This window comes from Amphiura filiformis, chromosome 9, assembly GCF_039555335.1.
Source record: "Amphiura filiformis chromosome 9, Afil_fr2py, whole genome shotgun sequence".
NCBI classification, from domain to species: domain Eukaryota; kingdom Metazoa; phylum Echinodermata; class Ophiuroidea; order Amphilepidida; family Amphiuridae; genus Amphiura; species Amphiura filiformis.
Genome location: NC_092636.1, coordinates 989,746 through 1,014,565, shown reverse-complemented (window position 1 = coordinate 1,014,565; position 24,820 = coordinate 989,746). Strand labels below are relative to the sequence as shown.

General features: G+C 37.2%; 1 protein-coding gene across 1 annotated transcript in view; it reads right to left on the bottom strand.

Moving 5' to 3' along the window:
* LOC140160497 (uncharacterized) overlaps positions 1–18,715 on the bottom strand; it is a 317,603-nt gene extending 298,888 nt beyond the window's left edge. Inside the window, 2 exon segments of the mRNA XM_072183731.1 lie at positions 17,773–17,886; positions 17,888–18,715. Of these exon segments, the coding sequence (XP_072039832.1) occupies positions 17,773–17,886; positions 17,888–18,694 (921 nt within the window). The 5' untranslated portion in view covers positions 18,695–18,715.
* Between the last annotated feature and the right edge of the window lie 6,105 nt (positions 18,716–24,820).

Here is a 24,820-nt window from a genome sequence, read left to right as displayed (position 1 = left end):
TGAAATTGGGGAGATAATTTTCCCCTCCTACTAACCCTCCCCAGTGCCACCACTACATAATTGGGAGAGAGAAGTGTCGGGTACCTTTTTGAAGTTGGACTACTCAATGCAAGATAGACAGAGGAATCCAAAGCATAGTGCATTACATGGCAGTCATGGCTCCAGAATGTTGATGTTGTACGAGGGTTGGTCAATAATATCCCGCAACCATTATTTATCTCCGCTCATGCATGACTTCGATGACTGTTACTTACGATCAATAAAGTTGGTACCTTTGTCTTTCAAAACACACAACAATTAGTATTAGAGTACCTTTAATTACGTAATCGCATTTGCATAAGGTCATTGCCATATGTACACTGACAATTATCAACATTGGCGGGAAATTTGAATTGTAGTTGAGGAACGTGTAATAAAAAGGAGCAGAAGTGAGGACCAAAGCAATCTACAAGTCTTATGTTTGGTATGAGGTAATCTGAGTATATTCAATTGATAATTGTGAAAGAAGAAATGTATCCGTCAACAGATCATGAAAGAGACTGTCTTTGAACTTCACCAAAAATAGGCCTTAACGACAAACAAAAATGGTGTGAAAATCGGGAGAAAAGAGCTCACAAGGTAGAAGAAATAATCCAAATTATCTCCAAAATAAAACAAAAACAAATATTATTATTGGTATGGTATGAGAGATCATAGTCAAGACAATAGAATTTGTTGCAATAAAAATAGAAATATGCGCATGCGTTGATGGTACGCATGATTGAAAGTACCAAAAATGTATGAAAAAAGTAAAATTTCATCAAAAAAGCGCTAAAAATATGACAATTACAAGGTTTGCGGAACAGTAGCTGGGTGAGTGAATTGCTATACCAAGTCTTATGCTAGAATTAGACATACCTTTTGAAATTCAAATTTCTTATTCAATCCAGAGCCTCTCTATGGTGTGCTACTTTGATTACAAAAACATGACCTTTTGAAAACAAGGGTTCATTAAGAAAGAAATGTTTGTGATTTACGCCACTGGGATCTCCTTTTTAATAATCAGTAGATACCCAATCAAACCAGGTACCATTTGTTAAATTTTGTCATCGATTAATCCTTCTATCTCTTATTATGTAAAGAACAATGGTTGATAAAGCATACTCAAAATTGGAGATATTCAACACGACCTCTTTTCTTTAATAAAAATGGTATAGATCTAAAAAGAGTACAGCATCATTCCTATGTTATCGGTCTAAAAGTTGCAAAAACCGCAGATTCCATACTTTTATTCTCGAGATATTTGGAATTATGTAACAATACCTCAATTTGGCGCGAGATTTTCTTGACTATTTTTCCCCATAAATCAGGCAGTGCCCATACACTATTGTGTTTATGCTAATTTCATTACGTAATCAAGTATTCAGTATCGCTAATACATATTTGTTTTGAAAGACAAAAGTACAAACTTGTATTTAGCGTAAGTAACAGTCATCCAAGTCATGCATGAGCGGAGATACACCATAGTTGCGGGAACTTATTGACCAGCCCTCGTATAATGTTGAATATTTCATAAAGACTGACGTACCTTACCTATACAAGTAAATTGTATGCAATTACAAATTTTCTTGTTTGTAGCTATGGTAATACTTTTCTTATTATCTATAAATTCAACACAACACATGAGATTTTAGTCCCTTGCCATCTACAGTTATTTTCAACTTGAATGGGTTTTACTACATTGTAGTATCAATTTGGAAGGATTGTACAAGAATTGAATGAAGTAGACCGGAAAATTATGTTATCGTATCGTGCTGCATACGTGCAGTTAGACATGTGCGAGAAAGTGCGTCCAATTCCGTAAACGCGTGAGTACCTATCTATATCATACTGAAGGTTGTTAATAAACAAGTGCCATTACTTAGGCCAAAAAAAAAATATTGTTGTGTTGCCCTCAAGTGGAAAAATGGGAAAGTTGGGTCGAGGCGGTCGGATTTTTTTTTTTTTTTTTTTTTTTTTTTTTGAACCTTCAGATTTTAAAAAATACCCTCAAATATTAAATAATGCTTCTTCAATTAGGGGACATTTGTCAATTTTGACTTCTGGATACCTGTTAGACATCAATTAAAGACTAGTCTTTCAATATAATATCAATTTTAAGTGAAAAACATTGATTTTTTAAACAAATCTGTAAAAATCATCATTCCAAAAAAACAAAAAAAAATTGCGACCCTGATTTTTCAGGATTTAGGACCGGACGGTTGAGGGCAACACAACAATTTTTTTTTTTTGGCCTTATAAATGTATCAAAAATTAATAATGTGCATGTTCTGAAGTTTCTGTATCAATTTGCACATTTTTTTACTAAAAAGAAGGAAAAAACCTCCTCATAATTTGGCTCAATTTATCAGGCCGACAGTATGTATAGGCATCCATGAAATGATGAATCTTGCCCGGGAATCTTGTTCAAGTTTTGCATACAGGTGGAAGTTGATAATCTCATGGGGAGTTAAGCTCTCTCTAAAAACTATTTTGATTGGTCAAATTAAAAAGAACGTTTATATCATACATTGAGCCAATCAGATATGTGGTAAGAATAGTCAAAACGACTAAAGGGGACTAAGCTTAAAATAATCTACAAACTTAGCGTTAACTTTGGACATTCAATTATTTTATTGATTTTTCACCCGGGTAAGCCATGGTGGAAAATAAAGAAAATAATTAAATATCTAAAGCTAACACCAAATACAGCACCTCCACTTAATGGATTCCTTACTCAGATGAATATGATCAGGGACACTGTAAAAAAGGCATCAGTGTCCATGCATGGGCTTAAAGGGGGGGGATGGGGAAATGTCCCCAGTCATAACTCTTTCCCACCCTGTTGCCCCCCCCCCAGCAAAAACCCAAAATTACAAAAATTTCCACTTTTTATGGCATTTTTAGGCAAAATTTGTTGATTTTGCCCCCCCCCTGATATTTACTTTTCCCCTCTCATGCCCCCGAAAATAAATTCCTGGCGCCGCCACTGAAAGGGACATGCATAGATATTCTATACACACAAAACACTTGCACAGGGTTAGGTTAAAGTGTGAGTCCATTGCAACCACAGAGAGGCGCACCAAAGAGTACCGACTCTGCCATGTTTGTCAGCCCTCGAATTAAGGATCTGAAGGGGCACAGCAACTTTTTTTAGGGCAAGTTGATAATTAAAAGGCAAGGCAGCACAGCATATTGTAATATTTCAAGAGGGCATCATGGCAACTGTTGAAAATTTGAGAAGGGCACCAAGGCAATTTCTCAAAAGCAAAGAAAACACACACAAACAGTCTGATAGCTGGGATTTTCAAAATCGCGAATTTTAAAACAAATGAAATGGTTAAAAATTGGCGAAACACAAAAAATTACACATGCGAAAAACAACCACTTTTACAGTATACCATCATCATCATCTTTCATAGTAAGATTAAGGTTGAACATCGATAGCTAGGTCTTTACCATAAAATCCAATGTGAAGATCACTCACTATCCAACCAACGATTTTGAACCCAATGTGGAATGCTCCATCTGTATGCCTGTGGGTGATGCAATCAAGAGCTGCTTGCTTTCACATTGACTAATGTTTGCAAGCAACCATGATCATATTTCAGCAATGCTTTTGGTAAGTCTTAAGAGCTTAGCAGATGCTGTATCCATTCTTGACATAAGGATCAACACAAATGTGATGTGCCATGTCAAAAGGAGACCCTTTTTGGTCAGGATCGTAAATGGAGAAATAGCCCAAAATCTGCCCGGGGTGATTTTTTCACAATTTGGGTTTGTTGCGAATTTGTGATGTTATTAATGTTTAAAATATTGTCTGATAGTTTCAGACCCGGAATATAACTGGCATCTTGTATTTTTTGAGACATTTTTCAAGGTAATTCCTACTCTCAACATTGTCAATAATATTTTTAAAGGCCGATATTTCAATTTCCAATTTTATAATACCATAACTTACGAACTCAATATCTTCGCTTAGGAATGTCCGATTTCACTGGGGAAAACGGCGTTGTGGAGCACAATATCTCTATATTTAAGATATGTAAAAACCTGAAATTGATAACCTGCCCAAAAGCGTCTCCTTTTGACATGACACGTCACACATGTTAAAGTTGGGTATCGTCAAGCGCAAATGTGATAAGCTACATTGAAAGTGCTTGATTTACACAGGGTTTGTGCAATATGTTAGTTTAATACATTGACAGAAGGTGCATGTATAGTTTTGTGCTTCTTGTAGTAGACTCAGAATTCTATGTATGAGATATGGTGAACTTCACATCACAGGAATTATTGTGGCATTGTATTTTAGGAGGGTTTGAAGGGTTTTTTTAAGTTTGCTTTTTGGTAATTATTAAAGTTTATCTTCAATTTTAAATATGTTTTAATGGATAAAGATTACACTAGTTCCTTTAACCATGATGGAAAATAATCTGTGGAAATTCACAGCACGATTTGCAAGTGTAAGAAGATTTTAAATTAAAATTCCAAAAATTGGGGTTTAGGATATAAATTAGTTAATTTGTTTTAAGAGTTTTTGACATTTTATAGCACAAATTGGTTTTTTCAAAGGAGACCCATATAGGATTTTTTTTCTTCAAAACATATGCTACTCACCAAAACAACTACTCACTTGCAATGGCGCTGCCTGAAGTTTTTATATGAGGGAAGGGGGAGGGGCATGGGGAAAGTGAATTTCAGGGGGGGGGGGGGGCAAAATCAACCCATTTTCATGCCACCACTACCCACTTGAACAGCATATCTCTGTATGCCTTATATAAGGCAAAAAAAAAGTTGCTTGTTTGTCCTCCACCGCCCGCTCCTCAGATTAAGGCCTGACCAATATTTTTTTTTCTATTTTTTTTTTCTATAAATATAAGTAAAATTCAATTTTTTTTTTCAGATTTGGAGTATCTCTGGACCTAGCTAGAGCTAAATACTAAGATCTTTCATGGTTGAAAGTAAAAAAAGCCCCCAAAAACATTTTGTGTCTTAACTGCAAAGTTATAACTTGTGTTCATGTCATAGTCTAAGTCTATTATTTTTAGTGACTTCAAAATACGTTGGATTTGAAATCATTAAAAGACTATGACACGAACACAAATTATATCTTTAGCTGCATATTAAAGAAACAAAATGTTGGGTTTTTTTAAGTCACCATGTATGATTGTAGTATTTAGCTCTAGCTAAATCCAGGAATACGACGCCAAATAAAAAAAAAAAAAAATCCGCCTACCACACATCCTCTTTCAAAGCTGTGGAGGACAACAAGCAACTATTTTTTTGGCCTAATTATGCAACTGAGTATCCAGGCAGTAGCTATATTGGGTGATGGATCTTTGTTTAAACAGATGTACATGACATACTTCTTCTCACTTTGCATGGCACATTAAGGGGGTACTACACCCCTGCCCAATTTTGTGCCCATTTTTGCATTTTTCTCAAAAATTATAGCGCATTGGTGACAAGTAAGATATGTATATTATAGGGGCAAAGACTACAACTACTGCACTGAAAATTTTATTTCAGGACAGACAACAGTTGTGGAGTTACAGTCAAAAATGAGGGAAACCCACTATTTGATCAATAAATCAATAACTACTTGTCTTGAGTCACTGAAATTCCAGTGTAGCAACTGGATTCCTTGCCCCTATAATATACATATCTTTTGTTACCAGTGTTTTATTAGTTTTTGAGAAAAATGCAAAAATAGTCGCAAATTGATCAACGGGTGTAGTACCACCTTAAAACATTACTTTACCATTCTCACTCCCCCATAGCTCTCATCAGGGAACATAATTATTACACACAACATTTCTTACAGTGGTGGAATTCCACTGCAAACAACCAATTCAGAAATCATGGTAAAATGACACACTTCTTGCCAGCGCCATGTTTTACTTTATTGATCTGGTTTCCATCGGCAACAACCCACTTCATGGAGATATGATCTGTTTTAAAATTCTCCTGAGATCCCACCTTTTTCCAGGAGCACAGTGCAAAATAATTCACAGAACCAACATTTTTAAAATGTCTAAATGTTATTGTAAAATATTTTTTGCAAGCAAATTTTGGCAAATATTTTGTCAACACTTAATAACATTAAGTTAGAATATTTGCAGTGAATTATCAAAACATATTTTTAAATGTTATGAAAACGTTTTATACCCTTTATATAACCCGACATTTAAACGTTTTCTGGCAACCTTTTCTAACCTTTGGCAAACAATGTCAAAAACATTTTGTGTTTGCTTGGTACTTGACCAAATCTTTGAAAAAAATTCAATTTACTGAACAAAATTGTTTTTAAACATTTTGTCTAAATATGTCTAAATATCTATGAACTTAGAAACAATCCATATGCCAAATGAAATTTTTGTCACCATTCTGGAATGTACAGACAACAAAATAATATCAAGCATCTCACAATATATAAGACAGACATTTTAAAAATGGATTCAGATCTAAATTTGGCTATCTTGACAAAGAGTAGACAGAAAGTTTTACTTGGCATGCTTGGTGTTTCATACAACAGGGTTTTATAACTATGAAAACTAGCAGTGGCTCGCTAACTGCACGCAGGAATTTTGAATAATTCAGTTCCATTTTCTGGATCACGAACTGATTAAACATTTATGGGTTGATCATATGCCCTATATTGCTTTTAGATTTTAGTTTTGTAATAATGGAATGTACTAAAAATAATCCACAAATACAGTTGCCATGAAAATGCTTAACATGGGTAGGGTTTAAACAAAAGTCCACTTTTCCAAAAATCTTCCTCTCCAAAATAATTCTTGGTTGTGGGCCTGTGAATGAACATTTTTCAACCTCCCCTATACAAACTATACACAGTCTTTCAAAAAAAAGTTCAAATAGAACCTAAAAAGACTCTTATAAGCTGCATGTGCATATTATAAACTTAAATAGTTCTACAAAGAACTACAAATGTTCTGCAAAGGCCATTAAGAACCTTTCAAGGGTTCTTACTTAGAACCCCTGGCTGATCCTTTTACGTAGCTTCAGTGGAACCTTTTTTTTTTCTAAGAGGCTAGTTGCATTCATAAAGCTTTGTCATCAAGTGGACAGTTATTACGTTTATCATCGCAGTTGATCAAGTTTATGATGCGTCAATTGTGTCACAAAAAGTGGTCCTGCATGACATTGGCTTATCCCCGTGGGCAATGCTGTCTTTCTTACAGTGCCCCTGATCGGTTAATTGCATGATATAATGCACGTCCACACACACAACTTTGTCCCCAAATATATCTGCAAGAAATTCAGCGGATTTCATGATTTTCCAGAGTCATGCTCAAGTGGGTCTCGGGTGCTGTGTGTGAACAACCTATTTTGCTATTCTCAAGTACTGAACTTAACCTATGATCTTGGTTTAATTATTTAATTTATATTATATGATTCAATTTGGCACACCACTAAATAAATAATAGGAAGCTACCAGTTGTAATTCTAAAGCTGACATCATCAAGCATCGCAAAATGCACAAATTCTGAACCACGCCTGAGCAACCAATCAATATACTAAAGCTGTTAGATCACATCCCAATTTACTATATTCTGTACATGACCTCTTTGTAACCAATCAAAATAGGGTCTCAAGTCTGACAATATGGCCAGCAGTGCCAATGAGGTTCTATTTTCTTTCCCTTTTCAAAAGCCACGTTTGCTGACAATTTATTGCAATGAGCACTATTTCAATTCATTAAAATTTACAATGTCATGACAAGGCATAATATGTTACCTGAAATCAATCAAGCACACAATCATGCATGAGTCAATCCATATAGACTAAAGTCAGTCATTGAAAATAAACAGGTATCCTCTTCAAATTCCCATGGGTGCATGGTAGTTAGTTACTCAATGAATATGATCAACACAAACAAACTTGAGAATTTATCACAAAAAATAATTAAGAAAACAATGTTTTCGCTCCAATTTCTCCTATTGGGCAATTTCACTGTCCACTGGAGCACATGCAAATACCAATGCAAGTGTACAAGCACATGAATAAGCTATTCCGGATGCAATCCATGCACCCCTATGGAAGACATGACCTTAATTCCCCACATAGGGGTGTAGATTTCAAATGGAATCACCAATTCAGGTAATCTCATTTGGAATTCACACCCCCTGTGTGGAAGATTCAAGGTATATCTTCCACAGGGGGTGTTTGGATTTCAACTGGAATAGCTCAATGTTTGGCTAGCAATACTGGGCCTATCCACAGCTGAGAATCCTGTCTTCCCATCATGCCCCATTTCCCTAGAGCTCCACACTGGTATGGACTACAGATGACAAGACCCAAATTTTCTAAACATTTCAGAATTGTATATTTTCATGGCCATATTTGGAATCTGTATGAAAAATGCAATAAAATGAGTACAAATGAGAAAAGACGAGTATTGGTTTAGTGTTTCTTGAGATAGTGCTTGATATTTTGAGGAAATTTCGCATATTTTGTACTTTTATCATGTTTAAGCCTATGGCCAGCATGCAAAGCAATAACCAGCACATAATATTTTGGTCATTTTGACAAATTTAGACAAAATTTATCTTTTTGTGCTTTGAGATAAGGCCATCTTAATTTAATAGCTTATCTCAAAGCCCCAACGCCCATTAATAAAATTGCCCGCTTTTGTGTGTGTTATTCCCGCTGGATTGTTAATAATTGAGTTTTTTTTTTCTCTCTTCTGTTTTTTTTTCCATATCCATTCTCTTGTTGTCAAAAAGCTCATCCGACAGATAAAACAAATTAAAGTTTAAAAAAAATCCTTTAAAAAATGCATTCCGTGTTAGGTCTTCAACTTGGGAACAGCTTTGAGACAAACTATTAAAGGAAGTGTCTGGCAATCACAACATTATATCTTATATGTTAGAAAAATAATTATCAAGCCTGAATCACATGGTTTTATTTAAAATAAACTCATATTAACCATAAAAACGAATAAAAACAGCCATCTCTTAACACGCGATATTCAAAATTCCCGTGCCGAAATTGTCTAGACAATGACGTCCCAATAATTCAATGACGCCTGACGACAAATGAGCACAGATAACGATCACGTCATTGCTTTCGGCGTGGGAATTTTGAATATCGCATGTTGAGAGATGGCTGTTTTTATTCGTTTTTATGGTTAATATGAGTTTATTTTAAATAAAACCATGTGATTCGTGCTAGATAATTATTTTTCTAACATATAAGACATACCTATGCGAAAAAGGCATGGTTGAACTATGGTTAACCATGGTCAACCACGGTTCAACCATGGGTTTTGACCATGGTCAAACCATGGTCAACCATGCTTTTGAAAAATGGCACCACGGCCAGAGACCATGGTCAACCATAGTTAACCTTTTGACCATGGTCTATCTAAAGTGACCATGGTCAACCATGGTTAAAACTTAGCATGTTTGACCATGGTTGAACCATTGTCAACCATAGTTCAACAACCAGGGTTTTGACCATGGTCAACCATGTTTTGGACCATGGTCAACCATGTTTTTGAAAAATGGCACCACGGCCAGAGACCATGGTCAACCATGGTCTATCTAAAGTGACCATGGTCAACCATGGTCAAAAATTTGCATGTTTGACCATGGTTAAGAAACAATAGCAATCAAGGAAGAAACAATTGAAAGAAACAATAGCAATCAAGCTTAAACTTTAAATTAGCACCCGATAGAGGGCAGGGCCTGAAGAATGAGGGAAATTATGGGGTAAATATTTAATGGAATAAACTGCATAATCATATTATTTAGATTTATTTTGTTAAAAATCTTATTTTAACTTATCAAATTACTAGTTTTTATATTCTATGGTGTCAAATATTTATTCACAACGTTGTAAATACGCATTAAATACGATTAATAACAACAGAGGGCCCTTTTTTTTTCACTACCCAGAGTCAACCATGGTCAGGTGAGGTGATGACCATGGCTGACAATGCTCAGCCATGCTAAAGCATGGTCGACCATGGTATACTTAAAAGTGACCATGGTCAACCATGGTCAGGTGAGGTGATGACCATGGCTGACCATGCTCAGCCATGCTAAAGCATGGTTGACCATGGTATACTTGAAGTAACCATGGTCAACCATGGTCAGGTGAGGTGATGACCATGGCTGACCATGCTCACACATGCTAAAGCATGGTTGACCATGGTATACTTGAAGTGACCATGGTCAGGTGAGGTGATGACCATGGCTGACCATGCTCACCCATGCTAAATCATGATTGACCATGGTATACTTGAAGTGACCATGGTCAACCATGGTCAAGTGAGGTGATGAACATGGCTGACCCTGCTCACCCATGATAAAGCATGGTTGACCATGGTATACTTAAAAGTGACCATGGTCAACCATGGTCAAGTGAGGTGAAGACCATGGCTGACCATGCTCGGCCATGCTAAAGCATGGTCGACCATGGTATACCATGGTGACCATGGCAACCATGGTTGACCATGGTCAAGCCACCATGGCTGATCATCGCTGACCATAGTTAACCATGGTCAACCATGTTTTGACCATGGTTGACCATGCTAGCACGGTTGACATTTCGCCTAGGCAATGTTGTGATTGCCGTACACTTCCTTCAAATTAAGATGGCCTAACTGAAAAATTGAAGAAAGAATAGCAAGGTCCATTAGTGATATGTCAATTTATGACAATGCATTCTGGGATACCTTGAATTTCTGCTGTAGGGCCTACCTATGGTTGAAATAGATCTCTGTGAGAAATCTGGATCACCCTTTGACCCCTTCATACCAACACAGTCGGGCTCACAACAGGGTGTTATGGGTAATTGTAGCCCAGTTTCACAAGACACAAGTTCAGTGATTACCAAGTAGAAGTATGTCAAAGATGGTGATCTTTTGTAGGATTGTGCTCATTTTGATCAACCGATATGGATTTTCTAATTCAATAACCCCCTACCATGAAACTTCATGTTCAAAAAGTTCACTCCCTAATTTGGATTGGTTTCGATCACAGATACATGCAATGAAAAAGTTTGTACATTCATGATTCACAATAAATAAAATATCAAGAAAAAAAATGGGTCATGTGTAAATTGTCATGTACCACATAAAAAAGTAGAATGATATGTGCCCAGTGGAGGGTCTTTTTGTTAACCTGTCCAAGTAAAATGCTTGATTTTTTAATTTTATCACATGAGGTGCATGCCAGCTTGTGACGATCTGGAGTCCAATTCATATTTACTGATACATCCGCAACCCCGGTCCACAATTTGAATCGTTTCATGGGACATGCAAAGTTGAATTGACTAACTTAAATATTATATATTTATGTATGCAGAATCAAATTCATATGGGTGTGTGTTTTTGCAGGTGGGTGTGTGCAAAGATTGTTCAAAAAGTGTACATTTTTGCACAATTAATTTTTTTTGCACTATGCCAATTTTGCTCAGTTTCCCTTGTTTTAAAATCCATGATTTAATATAAAGTTTCCTAAACTTTCCTTACATTGACCTATACACAAACACAATAGATTTGCATGTTATTATTTTAGTGATAGCATCTTGGAATGCAAATAGCACAAAAATAAATATAGCGCAAAAAATTCCACTTTTTCAGTAGTTATTAAAGGGCGTGGTCCGATTTTTCATGTTCTGTTTTATATGCTTAATCTTTTCTTGTGACATACTGAAGCAAAGTTGTATGACATGCAAAGCTAACTTTTACTATTTTGTGTGGGGGTGTGCATTCAATGAGTAACTGTCATATACATGAAAATGGCTTTTTTGAAAACTGCCTGAAAAAGCGTACAAATTCGGCCTTAAAAGGCCCAAAACAGGTTGAAAATGCGTAAATTTGGACAACAAAACTGCTTGAATTCAGGCAAGAACCTGAAAATTCTCCTGCCTGCTGTCAGATTAAAACAAACACACAACTGAACAAGTCTTGTGGCACTTTCATGAGGTCAAGCAGCCTACTCTACAAATTTCCATTCCAATAAAAATGCAATTTATTATTAAGCATGTGAAGCCATTATATCAGATATTTAAAACCGCTTTAAAATCCACACAATTTTTTTCCCTTCCTCAGTTAGGAAATGAAGATAGCCAATTTACCATGGCAACCACCAGTGCTTGTTTTTCACCTGCACTACCGTTGTCAGGTGGGCAGGAGAAAGGTCAAGGGTTAATCCAGTTTTTGATTTTGCCAGAGAATAATATTTTCCACACATGGGAATTGAGATGAGAGATATGAATTTGATACCTTATAATGAAAAGACAAGCCAGTGAAATATCATATCATGCAAATCAAGACTTGGATTAAATTTGTTGACCAGGAAGACAATATCAGTGATCAGGTAGCCTACAACGCTTGTCGGGACACTATACTATTATACTGGGGCTATCCTGAGGCATGGTGTACAAGCACCTGCACTCATCAGAGATTTTACATAATATGGGGCGATTTCTGCTGAAGAAATACAATTCTTTCAGGATCCTTTTTCACAAAATTGTAAAAAAGATATTTTTAATTCATCTATGAATCAAGTAAAATATGCACTATTCAATCATTTACTCATAATATTGCTCGAAATCCTTATTTTGGGAAACAAAAATATGCAGCCCCTCAGTAATACACATTCTGCATAAAAAGCCATGTTTGTGTTTTTACCATTGTTGCAGGGCAATTTTTATTTTCTCCCTAAAAACTTTGTGAAATGCAGACCATATGCAGGGGGTGCAGGTTGGGGTTTATTTTGGTCAAAAAAGATCTAAATTTTGGGGAAAAGGACCACCTTTCACAAAATAGCCCCCCCCCCCCCTTGCACTCACCCTAAGTCATATGCACTCTTTCATTAGCTAGCCCAGTGAAAGACCCGTAGCTATCAGTAGGTGATCTTGTGATTGGCACCCCAGGGGTCTTAGGTTCGAATCCCAGCGGTGCCAAGTAACTTCTTTGTTCATCTTCTGGCAATCCTTTTTTTTTTTTTTTTCCTTTCTGATAGCCAAAAACCACTTTTAGCATTTATGGTTAATATGAAAAACTTATGGTACCTAATGACAATTTTATTGACTTATCGGACACTTTTGAGTAATTCCTTTCGCTGAATCACTGATGAAAGTGTATGCTAGAGGCTTGCATTTTCATTTATAAATATGCACAAATCTCCAACCAGCCACAACCAAACAAGGACCCTTTACTTGTTATCTAAAAAAGTAATTATCGCTCAAGCCAGACACGTATAGAGCCCATGCTATGTGATTTGCATCAATCACATTAACACAGTTTCAAGAAACAAATTCAAGCCGTTCATGAGGTGGAAATTACAGGTAATGGCCAAGAAATAATCATGATAATGCACTTGAGGGGTAAGCTTACAGCATCGCACATATGCTGCATGGTGCTCTGCTCCGGGAAACACTCATTAATTTACCACAAGGTTTGATATGCTAACGGTTTATGCTGGCGAAGTGACTTAATAAATTGGATTAACTACCGTAGCAATAGGTGAAAACAATTTTGAATATATCGTGCTGCACTACAAGCAGGTTGCACTCATATCCTGTGTATGTCTGCAATCATAGATACGGTACCGGTCTTTTCAAAGTTACTAATCTTACAGGTGTGAGTGATCAGCATGATATGGTTCAATGCAGAGGTACCATATGAACGTACCAGTGCAGCGCGGTATATTCAAAAATTGTTTTCACCTATTGCTATGGTAGTTAATCCGATTATTACATAACTTCGCCAGCATATACATGTAGACCTAAAGCCTTGATATTCTGAATACCTTCTTGGCACTTTCGAGATATGAAAAGGACCTATATGAATATTGACCAGGGTCTTATGATGAGTGTCACCCTGGGTGGGGAAATATTTTTATTTATATTCTTTACTTTTTTCTTTCATTTGACACCACCCAGGTGGTCATACCTTCTTTCATTTGGAGATATGTCCATTTAAAAAGACCAAAAGGTAGCTATAAAGTAAGGAAGTAAGTTAGATAGACTAATAATAGGCTGATACCATTTCATGGTTCAGCAAAAATTCACAACTGAGTGCAATTCCCTTTATACCCACTAAAGTAGGGGGTGGCAATGACCCCTGGTGGCCCATTTTCACACAACACTGTAAAGAATTAGTAATGAGATGTTTCAAAGCACTCATTCTGGCAATATATAATAATTTAATCTTAAAAATTATGTCTGTAGTGTTTTTATCATCAGAATTAATTTTGAAATGTTCAAGTAGGTCCTATATGGGTGTAATTTTCAAATATGCATATACTTTTAACACGAAAGCACATGTGTCTAGAAAATAAATGACAACATTATTATCTTGATATAACTTTAATATCTTAAAAGACCCACTTTGCTTAATTGAACCCCATAGCAAAAATCTGGGACATGTGTGTTGTCACTTTAAAATTGCAGAATGTGGAAGTACAGTTATGTAAGGCCTAAAAAAGAATTTGTTGCCCTTTTCCGACTAACCCAAAAATCTAAAAAAAAAGTGTCACTTTTCAAATTTGCAAAATGTTTCACCTGCTTGTAATTTGTAAGGCACAATTCTGAAATATCAAACAATGAGCCTGGCAGACCTTATAAATCATTATTTACCATCCTATTTTGTGGTGAACATGCAATTTTTAATATGGCCTTGTATGTGGCAAAATATTCATCATTAAATTTTTTTAAAGTAAACCGTCTAACCGACCCCGACTTCAAGCTTTAAGGCAATACAAATTGCTCTTTTTTAAGGCATAACATAAGTGGTGTCACCAGGAATATTTCCAGGGGGCATGGCAGTTAAGTGAAGTGGAGGTTGGAAAGAAATTTTTTTATAAACATTTGGCAGAAAATGTGGAAATGTTTGCCCAAAGTGTGATTTTCAGTGATTTTTTTGTTTTGACTGGGGGACAAAGCCCAAGTTGTTGGTTTTTGAAGGGGACAAATGCCCCCATGCAATGCCACCACTGTGGCACTGCCATTGTAACATTTAATAACATCTGTGCAGTGAAGTTACCGATTCAGACCGTCAAATCACAACTCTTGGAGAGAAAGTGTCTCTCAAATTTGGCAATTGAAGAGTTTTGAAATTCAAGACCGCTAACGAAAAGTGTCGGGAAAAGTCTACTTGAAAGTACTTAGTAGCAATGTGTTGTGTTTCATCACCACGGTGTTTTAGGCTATTGAATCTTTACTGAATATAGGGCAGGTTAAAACATCCTTTTCTTACTTTTGCCATCAACTTGAGTGGAGTTTGACAGTGAAATAGCTTTATCACCCCTCAGGTAGCATCTCATCAAAATAGTAACTTTTTTTAACACTATGGTAAATCCAATAGAATGGTTTGTTTGCTGTATATCAACCACACCATAAAAAAAAACCTGCTAATCCACTTTTTTATCAATGTTGCTGGGAATACAAAATTCTAAGGAAAGAGATTTTATACAACATAGTACATGGTAAATAAATTAGTAGTATAGTAATACAAAAAGCAGCCAAGTTGTGAATCCTGGATGGAGATCCCAACAAGGCTTGAAATACTTCATGGCAGGGTCTCTACTCTGATTATATTCTTATAAGAAGCTGTGGCCTATGTACTTTCTGCCATGGACAAATATTTTTCATTGTACTATTTTGTGAAATTTGGGGGCTAATTCTCCCTCAGCCCCAGTGTATTTCTTGCCCTGGATATTACATTTTCTTACAGTAAAATTTCAGAAATTTGGAAGGCAAACAATATTTTGGGTTAGCATCAGTGCAGGCTCTGTGCTGTACTCTGATATCTATGATGATCCAAGTTATTACACCAATAGCACATCTAACGCTATCTTCAGTAGATATATAGAATTTGATGGACTGATAATTGGAGGTGAGCAACTTGGTATTGGTTGCCAATGAAAAGTTCAATTCTACACACATTATAATGCCAATATTCACATATTGAACTACTTAAAAGTAGTTCAATAGAAAAAGAGGATACCAGGATGGTAACATTAAAGTGGCAGCGGAAGCAATACCATTTAGGATGGTCAAACAGATTTCAAGCTGGATTTATGGGGACAATGGTTGCAAAATGCAAGAAAAATATTCAATTTCAGTCCAAAATGAAGATTAATTTTGACATTTGTTGGGTCAGTGCACATAAAATTTGCAATTTGACCCCATTATCATGATTGTGGCCCAAAACATAGTGTTGATCAGGCTAAACAAGCAGGTGTTTTAAATGGTCTATGGTCCAATCCTGGTCAATCTCTTCCCAGTCTACAGTTAAGATTTTTTCCCTCTTATGATTTTTAGGGGGGCATGAAACGCCCACCCCTCCCGCTTCCCCCGCTTGTAACACTACACATACATATCATAGATAATATACCAAATAATGCAATACTGTAACTGAATAGCCAAGGCCAAGGAGCAAGGTTTGTCTCACAAGTTCATACATGTAGATGTAGGTGTGTGAAATGATTGGGTGGGGTGGGGTAGGGTGGGGTTTGTTAAAGGGGCAATTACTCCAAAAAAAGATTTTTATACCATTAGAAGTGACTAACATGATTGTATACATTTAGCTTTCTTGCAGATTTGATCGTTTGTCAGATATATCATCCAATTTATATTTTGGGGTTGGCGACAGCCCAAAATTATAACATATAGTCCTGAGCTATGGGCAATGTAATACATGTATTATGTGTAACTTGCAAATTAAATGTGAGAATCAACTGAAATTTTGGAAATGGATTTTTTTGGATACCGGTATCTATTGAAGCATACCATTAGAGGATGCTAAAATCACAAAATACCTCTTTAAATCGACAAAAATCTATACAAAATCCACATGGAACTTGATTTTCCTTTTTAAAATTGATGCAGCACACATACCCTATTTGAAATACATTACCATTAAAGATTGCAAGTAGTTCAAATTTGAGTTTAAAAAAGGAAAACAGTTCTGCATTTCATATATTGGAATTTGAAAGCTTCACATCACCAGAAGCTTGAAACATACGGATGTCATTTTGCTCTTTGATGTTTTTAGCCAAATTTGTCGAATAAAATAATGTTACGATAATGACCAATCATTTGATAATCAATTCCTATACCAAAATAATGATAATAATCAAGTTTACTTCATGTTTTATTTAAAGGAGTATTTAATGATCCTAGCATCCTCTTTTTATGACATTTTTCAGTAGTTATCCACAAAAAAAGCATATTCCCAAAATTTCAGTTGATTCAAATTTTGTGTTTATGTGTTATGCATGCATGATTTTTGTAATACACAACTTCATAGACAATGTGTTCGTTCTGGTATACCAGAACATAATTAAAATTTCACAATATTTTTTGCTGAACAAATTAATCTGCAAGAAATATTTTGTACATAAACATTTATATGTAGCCAGAGGTTCCAAGTGGTATAAAAAAACTTTCTTTTGAGAAAAGTGGGGAGATCACGAAATTGGCAACTCTCACATGTATTACAGTGAGACAGGTGTTTTGCAGTGGCGGTGCCACAGGGGGGGGCATGGGGGAATGCCCCTGTCAGAAATCTTGCCCCTTGTTGCCCCCCCAGAAAAAACCAACATTACGAAAATTTCCACTTTTTGAGGTGATTTTGCGTAAAATTTGTTGATTTTGCCCCCCCTGAAATTCACTTTGACCCCCTAATGCCCCCCACCCACAAAAAAAAAATTCCTGGTGCCGCCACTGGTGTTTTGAGACAAACCTTTCTTTTGGCTATCTACACAGACTTACCTCTGGGTTCCAGAAAGTAGCTTGGTGACTGCTGGACTGGTGTGAGGATTTGGACTTACTTCGCCAGATTTTCCTTGGCATGAATTTACTGCTTCCCTCCATGCGCATGGCTTCCCGGCGAAGTGCTCAGTCTGCCCTTGTGCATAACTGAAGGAGAAGAAGGAGGAGTAGGAAAAGCATCAAAACCACCTTCATCACTACTACGATCAGGGGTTGAAGGACCAGGGGATGGACAAGGGGAATCCCCATCTTGACTACTACTCATGGTGGATCTTCGTGATGATCCGGATGGACTGGAGCTTCGGCTCCCAGGACGCATTGACGCTGCTAATTTTTGTAAATAATTCAAACGCCGCTTAGTAGCTGGTGAAGGCGCTATGTTATTGTTGTTATTGGGGTGCAAAAGATCACAATGTGAACCATCTTGATCTGATGAGTATGTATCAAAAGAACGCACAGGTCGCAGTCGAGGCTTAGGCTCGCTAGGTAAACTACTTGAATTACGTAGTTTACACTTTTGAACAGCATGCACAGGTGCCTCATCCGAATCCTGTCTATACAAAATGGTTCGAGAACTTGGGGCACTCAAGTGCTGCCTGTTGTTAAGATCCGGAGGCATGTTAGGATCCCAGCTACGGGTTTCATGTAATGTCCGATGGCCACTAGCTTGTGCTGCCACAACAGGCACATATGGAGGAGATGGGGGCACTTTGAAACCATGACGAAGAGCACGAAGGTTAGGCGATGTCGGTGAACTCACACGCTTCCTTTCATCCAGTAAAGCCACACTAGACGATTCATCTGTTTTCAACTCAGGACTTAGCAAAAGTGGTGGCTTACGACTTTGCTTATGGTCTTTCTCTTCCAAGAGAGTGTTGCGCATATTTTCAAAATCAAACGGGAAACTTTTCTCAGCCTGCATGGCTTCGCTTTCCTGACAACGGTTTACTTACTCACGACTTGGAGACAGAGGTTCCGGATTGATCAATGCATGTGGTGTGGAAACAGTTGATTTAGCCATTGTTAAATATAAATGGTTTTTGTCAGGCAACCAAAATTTATATTCCACTTATCAAAGATTTGTAAAGTACACGTATATATACACCGACACACATCTAGAAAATTCCCACTAAAAGATCCCTACTTTGTTTGGTTGTACACTGAAAAAACGTTTATAAATTCATCTGAGCAAGCATATAAGTATTGACAAACGTGATAAATGCATCATTCACTACAACTTATCATGTTGATCATGTTGATACATTACATTGATACAGTAATAATCACAAAAGTATTCCTGATTTTGCAAACTAGTACAGATGGTCACAATAGAACGTTTTCTTCCAAAGATGCAATAACATCCAAAAAATGAATGACACGATTTCTTCACCACTCTACAAATATCTGTAATATCATCACAAGAACAGTTGCACACAAATGTGTAAGCAACAAATCGCACAAAGCTGCTTCGGTGGTGTGAACCTAGCCGCACATCTTTTCAGCAAGTTTATGCTATCAGCAAGAGTTCTGTCACTAGAAAGATGCATCAAACAATTGCTAGTTTCATCTTGGTCGCATCATTTCTGTGCCAGGCGTGTCCTAACTATCAGTATGACTATATTTCCACGAAATGATACAACTCCTCTTCAAGTTGAGCTAGCTTGAAGCACACACGATGTATTCAGTGGCGCGGCGATAACTGTAGCGCACAAAGTTTTCTTTTTTTACAAGCACAACGAAATTCTGTCAAGTTTCATTTGTAGTGAAGTTGACAGCCCATGTAGTTAGATGACAATATTGCTGATGATGATGATGCATGTTGTTGATGAACCATTCAGCGCTAACTAGAGGAAACATCTAATGCTCCAACCGCCCAGTTTTTACACTGCATTGCATGCCACTGTGTTATGCTAGCCCTGGGCACCAATTGTACACACTGAACTGCATCCAGCGGTAATTGTACTTGGTGGAATTTAAATTTCCCAGCTAAAATACACTTAAAATGAACTGCTAATAAATCTTCACTCGATTCACTAGTTCAATTTTAGTTGCGCGCGGTCACTGAAATGAAGTTGTCACCAATTCTACCATAAATTCACGTGGGGTTTGTTTATACATTTGGCACGTGCTACTTTTAAAAGGGGTGATCAAGTAAATATCGAAGTTTTCTCTGTCTGTAGGACACATAAATATGACAAAGTTTGTTTAGAAATGAATAAACAATACTTTAATAATTGATAAATTATTCAATTGTAATAGATATATTGATTTTAGAGTAAAGAATGTTGATTTACAGGTTTCCTTATAACCTTTCTGAAAATGTACGAACCTCTATAGTCAAAGATAGTTGATTGGTTATCAGATTGACGTCACCACGTAAAAGTTGAGCGTTGATAATATTTCAAGAGATGGCGCTATTAAAGATGTGAATTTGCTGCTGTCAGAGATGTATGGACACGAAGCCCGATACATTGTTATTAGTACTTCGCTTGTTGGCACAAAAAATATACAAATCGAACATTATTTTTGTCAATCTTATAGCGAATAAGAACCAAAATAACACAAGCAAATAACTTGTACTTCTCACAACAACAAAAAGTAGTCTGGAATGAGAGACGGCCAGCTGATGATAGGCACAACACACACCCCCGACACCCACACACACCCTCACCCGGCTCACACAGCATCTGAGTATTCCTGACACGGTCGCGGTCTCTCCTTGAACACTCCATTGCAAGATTCACATACCGTTCCTAACTTCCTCCACACCCAACACGATCACCTCACACACCCCCACACGTAGGCCTATAGGCCTACGCACTGGGCCTATTAAACTCATCTTCAAGTTCGCTCAAGACTTGTATTCTCCTACTTTCGTATGCAGAAAACAAAAGTTTCGAATGGAAAGGTCACATACTAGGACATACTCAATAATATACGTTCCTCTGTATGGCATGATTGGACTAAATGTTATACAACTATGCTAAAGCAATGCACAGGTACGGTACGGTATAGATGAAATGTTATATGCCATATTCATGTCATTACAAAGAAATACAATCGTGTTATAGATGATATTCAATCTGAAATTGCTTTCATATATTAGAATTGGATCTTCGACAGACAGCAAATAAGTTCAACTACATCTGCCCTGGTCAGTCGTATGACCACAATTTATTATATGCAGATTGTCGAAAGCTTACCTCAAGAATTTTTTTTTATATAGACATGTTCGTGACACTTAACCGCACTATATAGCTAATGTGACGAACTTGAAAACAGTGTCAAGCCACATATAGATTCCAATCCAATGCACATCTTTGTCATAGATGTAACTGCCTACATTCAATAAGTTTATTTTAATGGAGGACAAATTTTGACGGAATAATTTGTAATGTGTTACCATGGTTACCGTGACCCTCTCGCAAAATATAATTTTCTTGCTTTCCTTTCATAATATCTACTTATTTGTTTGTTGGTTTTTAGGTAATTAGCAACAAGAAATAATAACAGGAAACAGGAAGAAAACAGAAGATCAATATAAAAGATGCCTCAACACAGGATAGCCAATGAAGTTTAGCCGAAGTTAACTTATTTCGATTCGAATGTGGTCCAAACTGATGTTATTATCGTTTTGATTATACTACTTTTTCCAGATCTCGAAAGATTCACCTTTGGAAAGGACCCCTTTGGAAATAAGCCCTTTTAGGGCCTAAAGAGTTACCCTATGCATATCTGCAATTGTATTGTATATTGTAATTTTAAATGTAATTTTAATGTTTTTTTTATATTCTATGTTTTTTAATGTGAACTCTGTAAATCGAATGATATGCATGAATAAACTCAAATCAAATCAAATAAAATCTTCACAATCAGATCGCATCAACTATAATAGTAGTAGTAGTTCGTAATTCCCGCCTTACAGTAGGCGCACCCCTGATAAACAGGGTAATGATAAAGTTCACAAAAGTACAATAAACACTAAAATTGACAAAGTTTACAATATCTATACTATAAAGTCAAAACAAAAGTCTCTCACAACAGCTGTATAATAGGCCGGTTGCAATCGAATCCGACGCAAATAGATTGTAACATTGAGTGAAGGAAGTTTATACAACCAAACAACTAATCACTGATTTGGAAAGCAGTATACTTCATATATGAAGCTAGAGATCCCGGAGAAACCTGTGAGTTCGCCCATGGATCGGGATAAACTAGAGCACCCAGGATATAGTAAAACTACGTGCATATGGTAAAATTACATCAGTATTATCTACCGGGAGCACCCAGGATATAGTAACAATACATCAGTATTATCTACCGGGAGCACCCAGGATATAGTAACAATACATCAGTATTATCTACCGGGAGCACCCAGGATATAGTAACAATACATCAGTATTATCTACCGGGAGCACCCAGGATATAGTAACAATACATCAGTATTATCTACCGGGAGCACCCAGGATATGGTAACAATACATCAGTATTATCTACCGGGCGCACCCAGGATATAGTAACAATACATCAGTATTATCTACCGGGAGCACCCAGGATATAGTAACAATACATCAGTATTATCTACCGGGAGCACCCAGGATATAGTAACAATACATCAGTATTATCTACCGGGAGCACCCAGGATATAGTAACAATACATCAGTATTATCTACCGGGAGCACCCAGGATATAGTAACAATACATCAGTATTATCTACCGGGAGCACCCAGGATATAGTAACAATACATCAGTATTATCTACCGGGAGCACCCAGGATATAGTAACAATACATCAGTATTATCTACCGGGAGCACCCAGGATATAGTAACAATACATCAGTATTATCTACCGGGAGCACCCAGGATATAGTAACAATACATCAGTATTATCTACCGGGAGCACCCAGGATATAGTAACAATACATCAGTATTATCTACCGGGAGCACCCAGGATATAGTAACAATACATCAGTATTATCTACCGGGAGCACCCAGGATATAGTAACAATACATCAGTATTATCTACCGGGAGCACCCAGGATATAGTAACAATACATCAGTATTATCTACCGGGAGCACCCAGGATATAGTAACAATACATCAGTATTATCTACCGGGAGCACCCAGGATATAGTAACAATACATCAGTATTATCTACCGGGAGCACCCAGGATATGGTAACAATACATCAGTATTATCTACCGGGCGCACCCAGGATATAGTAACAATACATCAGTATTATCTACCGGGAGCACCCAGGATATAGTAACAATACATCAGTATTATCTACCGGGAGCACCCAGGATATAGTAACAATACATCAGTATTATCTACCGGAGCACCCAGGATATAGTAACAATACATCAGTATTATCTACCGGGAGCACCCAGGATATAGTAACAATACATCAGTATTATCTACCGGGAGCACCCAGGATATAGTAACAATACATCAGTATTATCTACCGGGAGCACCCAGGATATAGTAACAATACATCAGTATTATCTACCGGGAGCACCCAGGATATGGTAACAATACATCAGTATTACAAAGAGCACTCAGGATATGGTAAAACTACAGCAGTACTTAATATCCAGGATATGGTAAATCTACATCAGTACTACTGGCACTACCGGTAAAACTACATTGTTATTACCAAGAGCACCCAGGATATGATAAACTACATTTATTACTAACACCCAGGTATCGGGATTTGACATTAGTAGTATACCCAGGATATAGTAAAACTACATTAGTATTCATTTTTATTTTCATTTCATTCGGCTGCGAAGCAGGCGACTACAAAGTTTCTCCATTTACTACGATCTGAAGCCAAAGTGGCAATGGCATCTGGCAGTAAAAATCCCCCAACAGTTTTTGCACATAAGACAAGTAGGATGTTCTTTGCCTTCCAGGTCTTCTTTTACCATGTAATGGGGTGTAGAGAGCATAATCTTCTGCATGGTTCATCTTCCTGCATCCTCAGGATATGTCCCAGGAATCGTAGTTGTCGTGATCTGACAGAGTTGATAAGAGGCACAGTGTTGGTGATGGTATAGACCCTTTCATTACTAACATGGTCAGTGCGCTTGATGTTCAGCATTATCCTGTAACATGATGTACCAAAAGCGGTGATCTTATTTTCCATATGAGTAGATATCACCCAGGACTCGCAGCCATAGAGCAATACTGTAACACAAGTGGTGTGAAACAGCTTGACTTTTGTTGCAACAGTGATTATCAGTGATTATTGGACTTCTCCACAGATGCTCCAGTTTCCAAAATGCATACCAAGCAAGCGCCTTCCGTCGGGAGAGGTCACTGGTGCTAGAGCCCATCATACTTGATGGGTTCTCCGTATATTTGGAGTGGTTGCTGAGGATTGCAGTTGATGGTCATGTACTCAGTTTTGGGAACACTGATGATGAGACCCAGGCTTTCTGCTGCAGCCGCTGTTCTGGTCAGCTGTGCCTGTGCCCGCGTGATGGAAGATTCAAGTAAGGCAATATCATCAGCGAAATTCAAGTCGTTCAAAACCTTGGCAGGATAACGCCTGGAGCGACGCGGGTCTGTTTCAACACCACTGTTAGTCTCCTCCCATCTACCAATACGGCACTTTGCGAATTAGTATACAGTACACGTATTGCCCTTACGATGCTCTCTGGGATACCATAGTGCCGCAAAACAGAAAACATCATCTTCCTGTTGATTGAATCAAAGGCTTTCTTGAAGTCAATGAATGTTATAGGTAGTGGAAGTTGGTAACTATGGAAAGCCTCCATGATTCTACGGAGGATATGCGTTTGCTGTGTACAGCTTCTGCCTGGTCTAAATCCGACCTGGTTACTTCTTATTACAGGATCAACATGGTCCCTAATTCTATTCAGTAGGATCCTATTATACACCTTAGCTGCAACTGACATCAGTGTGATTCCTCTATAGTTGTTCATGAGGCTGAGGTCTCCTTTCTTTGGAAGGGGAACAATAACATTGGTAATGATAATCCACTGTTCCGGTGGCGTAAGCTTTGTAAAAACTTCTACACAGAA